Source organism: Emys orbicularis (assembly GCF_028017835.1).
Source record: "Emys orbicularis isolate rEmyOrb1 chromosome 21 unlocalized genomic scaffold, rEmyOrb1.hap1 SUPER_21_unloc_1, whole genome shotgun sequence".
Classification (NCBI taxonomy): domain Eukaryota; kingdom Metazoa; phylum Chordata; order Testudines; family Emydidae; genus Emys; species Emys orbicularis.
The window spans coordinates 282423-297687 of NW_027045151.1; the positions used below are offsets into that span (position 1 = coordinate 282423).

The 15265-nt window shown below is 66.4% G+C and overlaps 1 protein-coding gene across 1 annotated transcript; it reads right to left on the bottom strand.

Moving 5' to 3' along the window:
- Positions 1–1240: 1240 nt before the first annotated feature.
- On the bottom strand, positions 1241–9489 carry NDUFB11 (NADH:ubiquinone oxidoreductase subunit B11). The gene is made up of 3 exons (XM_065423029.1): positions 9295–9489; positions 3467–3597; positions 1241–1428 (listed from the first exon to the last, which is right to left on the bottom strand). The coding sequence occupies exons 1-3, from the start codon at positions 9487–9489 to the stop codon at positions 1305–1307; spliced, it is 450 nt and encodes a 149-aa protein (XP_065279101.1). The 3' UTR covers positions 1241–1304.
- Positions 9490–15265: the final 5776 nt, after the last annotated feature.

Below are 15265 nucleotides of genomic sequence, written 5' to 3' on the forward strand. Positions count from 1 at the left end.
CCCTCCCTCCCCGGCACCAATTCCCCTATGGCCCGGCCCTGGCCACAGCTTAGACCTCACCCATCCCAGGCTGACTCTCACCCCCCAACCCCACAGCCACCCCGACTGGCCAGGGCTGGGCAGACTGGAGGTGGTTCTGGGCCCCAGCCACTTCTGGGGCGGAGCAGCTGGGAACAGCCACACAACGCTGCACAGGGGTGGCGCGCCCAGCCCGGACATGCAGCCACCTCTGGGGCAGGGCAAGTGGGGAACAGCCACACAACACTGCACAGGGGTGGCGCGCCCGGCCCGGACATGCAGCCACCTCTGGGGCAGGGCAAGTGGGGAACAGCCCCTCTAACTCCGCTGGAGGACTGCTCGCCCCAGGGCTGAGATGCTATTTCTGGCGCAGTGAACAGGCAGCAGCAGCCGGCACTGAACGAGGGCAGAGCCAGCGGTGACGCACGAAGCCGCATCTCAGAGAAACGGCAGAACCTCTCCTGAGAGGCCAAGCAGAGAAGCCAGGACTCCTGGGTTCTCTCCGCAGCTCTGGGAGGGGAGCAGGGTCTAGTGGCTAGGAGCCAGGACTCCTGGGTTCTCTCCGCAGCTCTGGGAAGAGAGTGAGGTCTAGTGGTTGGGGGCCAGGGGGGGCTGGGAGGCCGGACTCTTGTGTAGTTGACTCTCACCTGCTCATCATGACTCAGTTTCCCAAATTGGGAGAGTGATGTTCACTGGCCAACCCAGGGGGAGGAGCAGGGAGTGGGTCACAGAGACCGGGCTGGGGGCATAGAGACAGGTAGCTGTGGGGTGGGGATGTGGGGGGGGACAGAGGGAGGGGATGGGGGGGACACACAGCCAGCAGGAGAGGTGCATGGCTGGCTATGGGGGCACAGACTGGTGGCTGGGTGGTTCCTGTAGGTCCTACCTTGGACTCACACCCGGTTCCAAAAGGCCATTCACCCCAGCCACGGCCACCTCCTGCCTCCCCCAGTAGGGTGCTCCCGGGGCCGGCTCACCCAGCGCCAAGATGCAGCCACCTCTGGGGCGGGGCGGCTGGGGAACAGCCCCACAGCTGCACCCGAGGCAGAGGGAACAGGGAACTCGGGCCGCCCGGGTCTGGGCCGCATCTGAGCCCGCGCAGGTCAGAGCCTCCTGCACCAGGGCCAGCTGCAGCCGCCGGGCTGGGGATGGAACCCAGGAGTCCTGGCTCTCCAGCCCCCACCCCCTCCCTGCCCCATAGACAGACAGACGGAGGCGGAGCGAGGTGGCTCAGCAGGTTTATTCACACAGCCCGGGGGGGCCAGGGGGCGCCGGCCCAGCCCCCCTCACTCCTCGTCCGGCAGCACCAGCTTGCTGGGGTCGAAGTAATTGGAGTCCAGGAGGGGCAGACCCAGCCGCTCCCGCTCCTTCAGCTTCCGCTCGGCCTCCCGGCGCGCCCACTTCCGCATGCTGGGGAGAGAGGGGGTGAGAACTGGGGGGCTGGTGCCCCCTGGAGGGGACAGGCGCCCCCTAGAGCGGACAGGCGCCGTGCCCCATTCCCAGTGGCGGTGGGCAGAGGCGAGGACAAGGCACGGGAGCGGCCCCAGCACAGAGCCATCCGGCAGCCCCCCAACCAAGGTGGGACAGGCACGTCCCCCCACCCACGGGGGCAGGAGCATGCACCCAGCAGGGCCGGGGGGAGACCCACCAAGTCAGCTCCAGCACCGAGAACAGAGATTCAGACACTAAGGGGGGGCTGTGGGGCGGGAGTGAGGGGCACTGGCAGGGCTGGTCTAGCAGGGGCTGAGGGTCGGCACTACGGGCCCTGGCAGAGCTGGGCCCTGCCCCCGCACAGCTGGTTGCTCTCCGCGCCGGGAGCTGCACGGAGCTGGGAGCGGGTGAGAACTCACCCGTGAGGAATCAGCGGACGTGAGACACACGGTTCCCAGCCCGGGAAGCTGCTGGCCCAGCCCACGGGCGGTGGGTCCCAGTCATGGGACAGCCCAGGCTCCTCCTAGCCCAGCTGGGGGGGCTGCGGGGCACTGTGGGGTACTGGACATTTGTGGCACTGATTTCCTGGCCCCCGCCCTCCAGAAACAGGAGACCCCACCCCCACCCCTGCCAGTGAGGACACGCACCATCAGCACAGCTGGGAGATGTCAGGAGTTAGTCCTGGCTCCCAGCCCCCCCTGCTCTAACCACCAGCCCCCACTCCCCTCCCAGAGCCGGGGAGAGAACCCAGGAGTCCTGGCTCCCAGCCCCCCCTGCTCTAACCACCAGCCCCCACTCCCCTCCCAGAGCCGGGGAGAGAACCCAGGAGTCCTGGCTCCCAGCCTCCCCCTGCTCTAACCACCAGCCCCCACTCCCCTCCCAGAGCCGGGGAGAGAACCCAGGAGTCCTGGCTCCCAGCCTCCCCCTGCTCTAACCACCAACCCCCACTCCCCTCCCAGAGCCAGGGAGAGAACCCAGGAGTCCTGGCTCCCAGCCCCCCCTGCTCTAACCACCAGCCCCCACTCCCCTCCCAGAGCCAGGGAGAGAACCCAGGAGTCCTGGCTCCCTGCCCCCCCCAGCTCTAACCACTAGACCCCTTGGGATGCAGCCATGAACCCTTGCATTGTGGCCAACAGCCCCTGGCGAGCCCCCTGCACCCCACAGTGCTGGCCCTGACTGCCAGGGGAGAGCGCCCCCTGCCCCGCAGCACAGCGCCCCCTGGCGCCACAGTGGGGTACTGGGGCAAGCCCCATGTGCGGGGGCAGAGGGGAGCCGAGCGGCTCTTGCCAGCCAAGGCAGTATATTTAGCCCTGCGATATAGATAGCCCCGCGTCGGAGCTGGCAGGCAGGGGGGGCCAGACGCTCTGATGTGTGGAGGGAAGGGGGGGCTGCTGACGCACATGGAGCCAGCAGAAGAAAAGCAACTTACGCTGCTGCTGCTCCTGTCTGCTCGGAAAGCTGAGCTCCTGCGGCCCAGCCGCGTAATGAGCCCTGCCCCCCAGAGAACCCAGGAGTCCTGGCTCCCAGCCCCCCTCCCCCGGCTCTAACCACTAGCCCCCACTCCCCTCCCAGAGCCAGGGAGAGAACCCAGGAGTCCTGGCTCCCAGCCCCCCCCCCGCTCTAACCACTAGACCCAACTCCCCTCCCAGAGCCGGGGAGAGAACCCAGGAGTCCTGGCTCCCAGCCCCCCCGCTCTAACCACTAGACCCAACTCCCCTCCCAGAGCCAGGGAGAGAACCCAGGAGTCCTGGCTCCCAGCCCCCCCCCCCGCTCTAACCACTAGACCCAACTCCCCTCCCTGAGCCAGGCAGAAAACCCAGGAGTCCTGGCTCCCAGCCCCCCCGCTCTAACCACTAGACCCAACTCCCCTCCCAGAGCCGGGGAGAGAACCCAGGAGTCCTGGCTCCCAGCCCCCTCGCTCTAACCACTAGACTCCTCTCCTGCTGCTCTTCCCCACAGGCTGCCTGGGTCTGACGCCCCCCGGCTCTCGGGGTCCTGCCCCGCGCCCCCCACTCACCCGTAGTCCGGCAGGTAGTGCAGGAAGGTGGCCCCCACCACGATGCAGAGGGAGATGCCGAAGAAGAAGGCCAGACGCATGTTCCACACGTCCATCACCGGGTCCGCGTCAAAGCCATGGTAGTCAGGGTTCTGGGGGGCAGAGAGGGGTCAGCTTGCCCACACCGCCCTCCCACAGCACACAGGGCGCTCGAAACTTCCAAGGGGAATCGCCCTGCCCTCCCGCAGCTGCCCCCTGAGCTGACACCCCCCACCCCACCGATTCCCCCCAATCTAGCCTCCCCCTGCGACCCCCCCAGCCGCCTTCCAACCTCGTGCTCGACTGTCTGCCTGCGACACTCCCATAGCAGCTGAGACACCCCCAGACCCCCAATCTGTCACTCAGCTGCCTCTGTCTGTGACCACAGTCCCCACCCCCCAGCCCTGGGGCTGCACCCCCCCCCCCCCATCTGCCCGCACTGGCAATTCCCATGATCTGGTACCCGCCTGCATCTGCCCCCACCCCGTTAGCCACCAGCCCCCTCGTGCCCCGGGCAGCCCTCCCGGGAACCATTAGCAGGACTGGGGGGGGGGGGGGGGGAAGAGAAGGGAGCCAGGACTCCTGGGTTCTCTCCCTGGCCCCGAGTGGAGCCTAGTGGGTGTGGGGGAGCCGGGAGCCAGGACTCCTGGGTTCTCTCCCCGGCCCTGAGAGGGGAGTGGGGCCTAGTGGGTGTGGGGGGTCTGGGAGCCAGGACTCCTGGGTTCTCTCCCCGGCCCTGAGAGGGGAGTGGGGCCTAGTGGGTGTGGGGGGTCTGGGAGCCAGGACTCCTGGGTTCTCTCCCCGGCCCCGAGAAGGGAGTGGGGCCTAGTGGGTGTGGGGGGTCTGGGAGCCAGGACTCCTGGGTTCTCTCCCCGGCCCCGGGACAGGAGCAGTGCTCTGGGATGCCTGGCTTTGCCTCGTGTTCCCTCGCCCACTCTCTAGCTGGAATGAGTCAGGCGGGAAGCGGGTCCCCGCGCCCCCTCCCCGTTCACACCCCGCCAGCTGCCACAACCTCCCCCCCCCCCCCAAGCCAGCTGCCGAGCAGAGACAGTGATGAGCCGAGAGAGCTCCAGGGAAGAGCAGGGTGCAGAAAAACAGGGGGAAGGGAATGCTGGGCTGGGGGGGCACCTGGGGAACAGCCGCACGGGGATGGCTCGCCCAGCACTGAGATGCAGCCACCTCTGGGGCAGGGCAGCTGGGGAACAGCCGCACATAACGCTGCATAATCACTGAAGATCGGAAGTGGAGCAGCCGGCTACGACTGCAGGGGAACTCTGCTCCCCACAGCACGGTGCTGCCTGGCCCCAACTGCCAGGGGAGAGCGCCCCCTCTCTCACGGTGCCCCCCCAGCGCCCAGCTGTGAGTGCCAGGGGAGAGTGCCCCCTGCCTCACCGCAGCCCCCCAGCGCCCAGCTGTGAGTGCCAGGGAGAGCGCCCCCCCAGTGAGCCCCTCACCACAGACCAGCTCTACCTCTGCAGAGGGCTGGGCCCTCCCCAAAGCTGGGGGGGGTCATGTGGCGGGGTGGGGGTGGAGGGCGGCAGGCAGCACTGGGCTCGCGGGGGAGGCATTCCTGACATACCGGGAGCAGGAGCTAATTATCCTCATTGTTGTCAGCCATCCCCCATGACACTGCCCCACCCCTTGCTGGGGAGGGGGCGGCCTGCCAGCCCCCCCAATCCCTCTCGGCTCCACAGCAAGGAAGCAGGGGGGGCTGCACCCCCAGGGCTGTCACCGAGATCCCAGCCACACTGCAGGGAGGGAGATCAAGCCACCCTGTGCATTGGCCGCCCCGCCCCAGAGGTGGCTGCATTTCCTCTCTCCCTGGGCTGTGTTATGTGTGGCTGTTTCCCAGCTGACCTGCCCCAGAGGTGGCTGCATGTCAGCGCTGGGCAGGAACTAATCCAGCCAGTCCCTCTGTCCCAGCGCTCAGCGCCTAGCTACCAGTCATCCCGGCCTTGCTTGAAACTCCCCCCGGCTGGCGCAGCCGTGTTGTTTCTGCTAAGTGGCCGGCCCAGTACTGAACCAGCGGGGTCACCCCCTAGGCCCCCCCACTGCTCCTGCCAGCCTTCCCCACCGTCCCTTCCCCCCTCTCTGCAGGCAGCAGCTGGATTTCCCCGGACACTCACAAGCGGATTAACACCCAAGCCGGGGAAAGGGAGCGGGGGCGCAAACCCACCGCTCCAGTAGGACAGGGCCATGGTGCTGGGAGGGGGGGCTAGTGGTTAGAGCTGGGGGCCAGGACTCCTGGGTTCTCCCCCAGCCCAGGGAAGCCATAAGGTCCATACAGGGCGATCAGACCCCTGAGGCAATGGTAAGGCTTGGAAGGTGCCAGCTGGATTGGGAGGGGCCCGGCAGAGATAATTTAACCCAGCCAGGGTGGGGGGAGCCCGCCGCCCCCCCCACCAGGAGTGGGAGCCTGGAGGTGCAAAGACAGCTTGGTTCCCAGCTCGGCGGGAGGCCCATTAGCGCATCAGGACAGCCTGATTCACAGCTGCAGCAGCCGCCGAGCACGTGAGTCACCAGGGCTGCCTTCCTCTGTCCTCCAGTGCACTCACTCGCTCTCTCCCTGGTGCTGGGAGGCAGCCACCTCTGGGGTGGGGCAGCTGGTGAACAGCCGCGCAGAACACCCCACAGGGGACGGCCCGCCCAGCACCCCCTGCTGGGGAGGTAGGGGATTGTCTCCGGCCCCCACCCCAGACATACCCAAGCTCCAGGGCAGCAGACGGCATGGACCTGCCATTGGAGAGAAGGGGGGGGCAGGACCTGTGGAGCTGAAGCCCCCCCAAACCCTGTGGGAGCTGAGGATCTGCCCCTACCCATGCACCAGCCTGCCAAAGCCTGCTCCAACAAGGGGAGAGGCACAGTCCTCCTGCTCCAACCCACTAAACCCCTCTTTCCTCCCAGAGCTGGGGAGAGAACCCAGGAGTCCTGGCTCCCAGGCAGAGACGGGAGCCCTGGGACAGGCCCAGCAGATCCCAGGTGAATGGCAAGGAAAAGGGGGAGATTGCCCCCCCCCCATCCCAGCAGATGAAGGTCCTTGGGTGCAGCTCCCCCGGCCAGGGCTGGCTGGTAGCTGGCACCCCCGCCAGGCACTGCCTGTGACCCACATAGTGCCAGGCTCACCGGGATTATGGGTTGGGGGTGGGAATCTAAACAGAGAAACTGGGTTGGGGGAAGGGGGCTGCAGCTGCTGTGGGGGGGCTGACCCCAGCCTGTCCATGGGCCAGGGACAAAGGGGCTAGAGGCCAAAGGAGGGAACGAGGACTCAGGACCTCTTTGTTCCCGAGAGCCGGGGAGAGAACCCAGGCGTCCTGGCTCCCAGCCCCCACTGCTCTAACCACCAGCCCCCACTCCCCCCTCAGAATCGAAGGCCAGGCACCGACCTCCCCCTGCGGCCAGGCTAGGAACAGTAGCCCCAGGGGCAGGCGCAGAGACACTGAACTCCCACCGGCCTCCCGGGCAGGGATAGGGGCTGGCAGGGAGGATGTGGTGCCAGGCCCGGGGGTCCTGGCAGCGGGCACAGCTGTCTGAGCCAGGCGTGGCTGGGAGCCAGGGGCTGCTCACGCAGGCCAAGCTCCTGGGGACTCTCACGAGGCTATGACTGAGTGCCGGCACCAGTATGGGATGGGGGGCGCTGTGCTGCGGGGCAGGGGGTGCGCTCCCCTGGCAGTCAGGGCTGGGAACTGGGGGGCACCGCGCTGCAGGGGGCTGGGCAGGGGCCGCTCTCCCCTGGCAGTCAGGGCTGGGAACTGGGGGGCACCGCGCTGCAGGGGGCTGGGCAGGGGCGCTCTCCCCTGGCAGTCAGGGCTGGGAACTGGGGGGCACCGCGCTGCAGGGGGCTGGGCAGGGGCCGCTCTCCCCTGGCAGTCAGGGCTGGGAACTGGGGGGCACCGCACTGCAGGGGGCTGGGCACGGGCCGCTCTCCCCTGGCAGTCAGGGCTGGGAACTGGGGGGCACCGCGCTGCAGGGGGCTGGGCAGGGGCGCTCTCCCCTGGCAGTCAGGGCTGGGAACTGGGGGGCACCGCGCTGCAGGGGGCTGGGCAGGGGCCGCTCTCCCCTGGCAGTCAGGGCTGGGAACTGGGGGGCACCGCGCTGCAGGGGGCTGGGCAGGGGCGCTCTCCCCTGGCAGTCAGGGCTGGGAACTGGGGGGCACCGCGCTGCAGGGGGCTGGGCAGGGGCCGCTCTCCCCTGGCAGTCAGGGCTGGGAACTGGGGGGCACCGCGCTGCAGGGGGCTGGGCAGGGGCGCTCTCCCCTGGCAGTCAGGGCTGGGAACTGGGGGGCACCGCGCTGCAGGGGGCTGGGCAGGGGCGCTCTCCCCTGGCAGTCAGGGCCAGGCACTGGGGGGCACCGCACTGCAGGGGGCTGGGCAGGGGCCGCTCTCCCCTGGCAGTCAGGGCCAGGCACTGGGGGGCACCGCACTGCAGGGGGCTGGGCAGGGGCCGCTCTCCCCTGGCAGTCAGGGCCAGGCACTAGGGGGCAGGTGCCAGGCAGATCCATGCACATGTGACCTTGTCAGAGCTGGGAAGAGAACCCAGGAGTCCTGGATCCCAGCCTCCCCCGCTCGAGGCCTCGTGCCCCAGGCAGCAGCAGCAGGGGCACCTATTGCCCTGGGTCTGATGTGCCGAGTGTGTGGGGCCTCAGCCCGGCTGATGCTCAGGGAGCTGACTAAGGGAAGGATGCACCTTTTGTGCCCCCTGGACATCCTGATCTCACCCCCTAACCCCAATATCAAATCCCCCACTGTTAGCCCCATGGCACCCCCAGGTGATCCCTACTGCCCCCCAACCCACCCAGTCCGCCTCCTCCCCGCCTGTACCCCAGGTCCACCCCACAGCCCCTTCCCCAGCCTGCCCCCCCAACCCTCCCTCACCCTCCACTGGCTCCCCAGCTCCAGGGTATTTATCTGGCTCCCCGCATAGTACCCTCACACCTCACAATTCTCACCCCCCCCCAACTGTACAGATGGGAAACTGAGGCACAGACAGGCCAAGAGACAGGCCCAAGGTCATGCTAGGAGGCTGTTGCAAGCCAGGAATTGAATCATGGGGGTCTCCCAGGCTAGAACCCAAACTATGCACCCCCCCCAAGATCCCACCTGCCCCCCCCCACTCCAATGCTCTCCCCACCTGCCCCCCTCCCACCACTCCAATGCTCTCCCCACCTGCCTATCCCCCTCCACATCCCACCTGCCTGGCCCGGCCCCCAGCGAATCCAGTCCCGCCCCATGCACTCTGCACCCTCAGTTCCCCCTGCACCTGCCCCCCAGGCCCCTCTGCACCCCCCGCTCCCCAATCCTACCTCCCTGCCCCACAACCCTGCACCCCTCCCCCTACGTGCCCCTCAGCTCCCCCCTCATCCCCCTCCCCCAAGCACCCCCACGCTCTCTGCCCCCTCCAGACCCCCACCTCCCCGTGCATTGCCCTGCACCCGCCCCCAGCACCCCTCCCCCCACCCTCTGACCTCCCCTGATCCCACTCCCCTCAGCTCCCCCCCAGCCCCCCTCCCTCTGAGCTCCCCCCAGCCCCCCCCTCCCCTCAGCTCCCCCCCAGCCCCCCTCCCTCTGAGCTCCCCCCCAGCCCCCCTCCCTCTGAGCTCCCCCCCAGCTCCCCCCCCCAGCTCCCCCCACTCCCTCCCTCTGAGCTCCCCTCCAGCCCCTCCCCCCAGCCCCCCTCTCTCCCTCGGAGCTCCCCCAGCCCCCCACTTCCCCCTCCCCTCAGCTCCCCCCTCCCTCGGAGCTCCCCCAGCCCCCCACCTCCCCCTCCCCTCAGCTCCCCCCTCCCTCGGAGCTCCCCCAGCCCCGCCCCCTGACCTTGCGCAGCGCCGCCACCATGTTCCCCTCCTCCTCCTCCTCGTGCTGCTGCTGGCGCGGGGCGCGCGCGGCGGGGGGCGGGGTCACAGCGGCAGCCGCGGCCTCGCCCCCCGGGCCGGAGCCCGCGCGAGCCCCGCGCGCCGGGAAGCCCCGCAGCAGCAGCAAGCGTCGCGCGCACCGCCCCAGCGCCGCCATCGTACCCCTGGGGGGCCCAGGACAGCCAAGGCGCGCGGAAACGGAAACCCCGCCCTGCTCGGCCGCCGGGAGGGAGGAAGTGGGCGCCCAAGGAGGGATCTCGCGCCGCCAGAGCGCGCCACAAAGGGACCTGGGCTGAAGTGGGCGGGCCGCGCGCGGGGTTAAATACCGGTCTTCGCGGACTGTACCATAGCCCTCCTGCCCCGCCCCCCGGACTGTACCATAGCACCCCCCCGCCCCTCCTGGACGGTACCATGTCCATACCGGCCCCCTGGACTGTACCATATTGCCCCACTTCTGGACTGATCCATATATTCCCCCCAGGGCACCGCCTCAGCACCTCTGGACTGTACCATATTAATCCCCTATACAGAGCTCCCTCAGCGCTACCATATTTCCCCTGGGCAATACTCAGCCTTCCCCTCCATGTTTTCCCAGGGCCCCCTGCTCAGTGTCCGGCCCCACGCGTGGGCGCAGCGCGGTGCCTGTCACGGGTGGATGACGTCACCTAGGCGCTGGCGTATCCTGGAGCTGGGGCAGCGCTGTGCCCCCCGCGATGACATCACAACTAGAGCCAGTGACGTCATCTGGTTCTATTGCTGCACACCTTGACTGCTCGCTGTGTGATGACGTCACTGCCCAACGTACACTGATGACACAAACATATTCGTCACGTCGGGACGTTCTATGACATCATGGCAGTGATCCGTGAGGTCACTCTTGGGTCATGACCTGGCTGGTCAGTGATCCATTGGGAGGCGGGACCCGTGGGAGGCTGCACCAATCCCTTGAGAGGAGAAACGGACTCTCTGCCCGTTCCACCAATCCCTTGCGAGCAGAGGCGGGCCCTGTGACACTTCAACCAATCATCAATGATCAGCGGAGGGCCTCGTGCACGCTCCACCATTCACCTGCCAGCAGAGGCGGGCCGGCTCACAGTCCAACCAATCCCCTGCCAGTGGAGGCGAGTCCTCAAGAGGCTCCGGGCGGTGCCGAGAGCGCGTGTGGGAGCGACTTGACGCGGCCCCACCCCTCTGGCGCTCGCGGAACGGCAGGTCTCCCGGCCAATGGGATCGGGGCGCCCCGGCCAATGGGCGCGCGGCGTGAGTGTGCGGGGGGCGGGAGCCGGCGCGCGGGGGGCGTGGCCACGTTCTCCGCCGCCGGGAGTCGGCAGGACTCGGCCGCTGGCGCCGCCGCCATCTTGCGTGTCGGGCGGGCGGCGGGTGCGCGCGCGCGAGGAGCGAGCGGGGTGTCCGGTCCTGTCCGGCCCGGCCCGGCCAGCGGCCTCCCGCGGCCCAGGTCAGCGCCGCCTCGGGGGGGCCGGGGTGGGGGCCCTGGGGGAGGGGCGTGGCCTGGGGAGCCTGTGGGGGGAGGGGCGCGTGGTCTGGGGGCCCGGGGAGAGGGGGGAGGAGCCTGTGGGGGTGGGGGCGTGGCCTGGTGAGCTGGCAGGGAGGGGGAGGAGGGCTGGGCTGTGGTCTGGGGAGCCGGTGGGGGTGGGGAGGGGGAGGAGCCTGTTGGTGGGGGTGGTCTGGGGGGGGAGGGGGCGGGCTGTGAGGGTGGGGGAGTCTGGGGTGAGGGTTGGGCCTGAGTTGGGGGGCAGAGTCTGGGAATGGGGAGGGGCCCTGGGCTGGAGGTTGGGGGGAGGAGCGAGGGGTTTGGGGGGAGCCTCGCAGTGGGGGGAAGGCGGCTGGTGGGTGAGGCCGGTGAGAGGAGGGGGCGCGGGAGCACCCTGGGGTGGCCGGCTAGGTGGGCAGCTGGACTCTGGATAAAAATACCCCGGTCTGGTCACCAAAGGGCCAGCAGGGGGTGGAGTCTAGACTGGGGTTGGGGGCTCCCTCCCCCCCATCGTGCCGGGATCGGGGGTCCCCTGCCATGCTGGGCTGTGGAGGCACCGAGAGGGGAAGTTGGCTTGGTTGAGGTTATGTGACAGGTCGCAGCCGGGCCTGGAGGGGGAGCAGAGACAGGTGCCTAGGAGAGGACGCTCCCCACACCCTGTTCCCTCCCCTCCGGCTCCCCCGTATCCTGTCTCGGCCAGGGGCCAGTACCAGATACTGCCGAGGAAAGGGGCAAGGAATTGTGACCGGATGACCCGTCTCCTCCGAGCCCCCGTTTGCAAGAGGCCGGCTTGTGCAGGGGGCTTGCTTTGTGGTTTTGAAGCCTTGTTGTTAGAATTACCCCACCCTTGATTTTAACCCTGCCTCAGTGTCACCTTGTGGCAGTGAGTTTCACAGGCTCAGCGTTTGTTTCCCTGCGTGACCCCGGGCTGTTTGCTTCATCTACCTGGGATTCATCCATCGGCAGAAGGGCCTGGTGTCACGGAGCCCCAGGATGGGTGCTACGCCCCAGCTTTTAGACAGTGGTCTGGCGCTCCCAGGGCTCCGTTTCAGCCAGTCTAGACCCCTTCATTCCACCCCAGGCTCTTACATGACACGCGTCTCTAGCTTTGATCCAAGAGCAACCTGTTAACCCTTCCACCCCCACTGGGTAGCCGTGCAAAGTACGGAGAGAAACTGAGGCATGCATAGGCATCAGGAAACTATTACAGAAAATTCCTGCTTTGTAACACCTGGTTTGGTGGCGTTTCCGTTGTCCTCTGCCCCAGGCTGGCTCAGACCTGGGAAGTGCCGGCAGCTTTATCCTCTCCTGGCTGCTGCGAGGTTCAACAGCTTGTTTGGCAAAGGCAGAGCTGAGCCCCAGAGAGATGAGCGACTTGGAGTTCAGAGGTGCTCGCAGGCAGCCTCACCCAGAGCACAGCTGGGACCCCCCCTTTGCGGGGGTACCCTGTCAGCGAGATCTCGGCGGCAAAGCGGGTCGGTGTTGCAGGCTTGGAGCCGAGGGGGAGAGAGACTCCTTGTTTCCATCCGGCTTCGTCCCTGGCGGCCTGCGCTCAGCCCCGGAAAGCACGGCTCATTTGGTAGGAGGTGCGGCGAAGCCTGCAGAAATCCGGGGGGGGGATCGAACTGCAGAGTGCTTGGCAGGGTTCTAAGCCAGTTCTGTAGACTCCCGCCCTCTCGGTGTCGCTTGTGACCGCTTCACGGCGTCGGCGGAAGAGAGTTGATCTTGGATAGACAGGCGGACTTTGTGTCTTGCGACAGAGACTTCCAGCTGCGCTGTGGTATTGGCTAGTAGGGTGCAGAGAGCCGGGTCCCCCGGGGAGGGTGGTGGTGCGTGCTGAGCAGAGGGGCTGTGTGTATGTACACTGGCCATGGCGTGGCAATGATGCCTGGCCTTCTGACTAGTTGCAGAGGGGCATGGGCACCGTCTCAGGGCTCCTGCAATAGAAATAATCAATAACAATGATTAGCACATGGAGAGACCAGCCCCTGCATGCGTTGCAGGGAGCTCAGGGCAAAGCAGCCCAAGGCCCTGGAGGAATCAGTCTGCGTGGGGGGATGTTCTGGGGTTATGGTAGAGCTTGGGGAGCACCCCCCCGCCTTCCCAGTGAAGGCAGGAGCTGTAGCCTGCAGGTCAGAGCTCGCTACTGCTACCTGCTGGGATGAAATAAATCAATCACAGCCTATGTTGTGTGGGGCAGCATGTTTGCAAAGCTGGCTGGCTCGGGGTGGGGTTGGGGGGGAAATGGGATCTGGGGCCTTTCCCCTCTAGGGGGCACCAGCTCCAATCCAGCCCCAGGGCAGTGGGACTGGCTGGCTGCTACCCTTATGTTACCTGCTGTTAAGGGGAGAGTTGGGTGTGTCAATTGCATGCATCGTGTTCTCGTTAGGTTTGGGAAGTCGGTCAGTTGACCACCTGTTGGAACACGATCTAATCTAGTTCGATAGTCCAGCGAGAAATCGGGGATGTAACCGGTGTCCTACCTCTTTGATTGCATCGTGGTACCATTTGGGGTTTTTTTGTTTAGAACTTAATTTTGGTGTGTCGCGTTGTTTAAAGTTAAAATAACTCAGGGAACTCTGTAAGGTGAAGCCTCGCAGAAACCAGAGTCTTATTCTGTTCTCTTCCTGTTGCTGCTGCTGTGAGAAATTAGCGCTTTGAAATATTTGCCTGGGATGTGACTGGTCAATTGACTGATTAGTTTTGGACCAGTCCCCTGGATGGAGCCAGACTGAGGGATGAATTCTGAGCTGCTAAGTCTGGTGTGTGTGGGGGGTGTTCAGGGACCGTTCCTGCATTAATCCAGCCAGAGGCCTCTAGGAATACTTCTAGGAGCCGCGGAATGGATCCCTGAGGGATCTTGGCCTCGGAGTGGACAGGCAGCTGAGCCGAAGCTCCCACACCAATGCTGTGGCCAAAAGCACAAATGGGATCAGAAAGATCGAGAGGGGTCTAAGGAAACCCTGGGTACCGAAGGGCTCTGATACAGCAGAGAACGGCAGACCAGGAAGTTCCCCCAGACAAATCCGATGAGGGCCCCGATTTGTCAGCACTGGGGTGAACGTCTGTGCTGTGAGAGATGTTCTCTCTCTCCTCTGGGGGAGCGGTTTGCTGTGGCTGGGCGACATCCCTGGGCAGGGAACCTGGAGGGATCAATGCTGCAGGGTGTTGGGTTGGAGAAGGCCTGTCAGAGAAGCGCATGGGGAGGAGAGGTTTGGGGCAGCCCTTCACTCCGTTCCCGGCGAGCTCTGTGAGAGACGTGGTTCGGGTAGAGGGTCACGGTGCTTCAGAGAGGACAACTCACAGGGCCCCTCTGCGGTCTCCGCCAGGCAGAGGCTGCGAATTCCAGTCCCGTCCCCTCGCTCCGGTGCGCTGGGGCTTTGAACTGGGGCTGGCTGGTCCCCGAGGGGGTCTGGACTAAAACTCGAGCGCCTCTCGCCAGCTGCTAACCCGGCCGCTGTGCAGTAGCGGACGCAGGTCGACACCGCTAGCAGAGCTGATGAGAGTGGGAGAAAGGGGGGACAGTTGGGCTGGGGCCCCGAGCACCAAACTGTCTGTAACTGGGGTAAAATGGTACCACGGCCCCAAACTTCTCTCCCCGGGCAGGATCGCTGGGCCTTCAGCACCGTCCCGCGGTTCCCCCAGTGTGGCCAGACAGGTTATCAAACGGGCCCAGCGCGGAGAACCGGGCGTGTGCCCCACACGCCGTAGCCCCTCTCGGGAGCCAGCGGTGGTTGGGCTGCTCTCGCTGCAGCGAGGCCAGCTCTGGGGGAGTCACTAGCGCATGGAAACCTAGAGCTCCTGCCGCCGGTAGAGTAGGCCGGGGAGGGGAAGGGACATGCTGAGAACCAAAGGGAAAGTGGGTGACAGAGCTGGGACTGGAGCCTTAATTCCTGACTCCCAATCCCCACTCCCCCCATCTCTGACCCACTAGACCCTGCTCCCCTCCCAGAGCTGCGGAGAAAACCCAGGACTCTGGGCTCCCAGTGCCCCCCCCCCAAAAAAAACCCCCAAAAAACCCTCTAGACTCTCTTCCTTCCCATGATGTGTATAAGGTAGACCAGGATTGACATGGCTGTGGGTTCAGATTGAGGGGCACTGGCAGGGCTGGGGGGGAGTCCGGGGCTGCGAGTTGGGAGTGAGGGGCACCGGCGGAGCTTGGGAAGCCCAGGGCTGGGCTAGGAGGGGGCTGCAGGTCGGGAGTGAGGGGCACCGGCAGGGCTGGGGGGGACCCCAGGCCTGGGCTAGCAGGGGCTGTGTGAGGATCCTCGCTTAGCCCCTGATGTATCTGTCTGGCACTACTCGGTTGATTTCCTGGGTCTCCTTCCCCCTGCTCCGTGGACGGCCATGCTGACGCCCCCTCTGCTCTCTCTGCCCTCAGGGGTCGTGGACACAGCCGGTGGCAGTGCCGTGTGGTGAGTGCCCACCGAAGAGCCCGGCC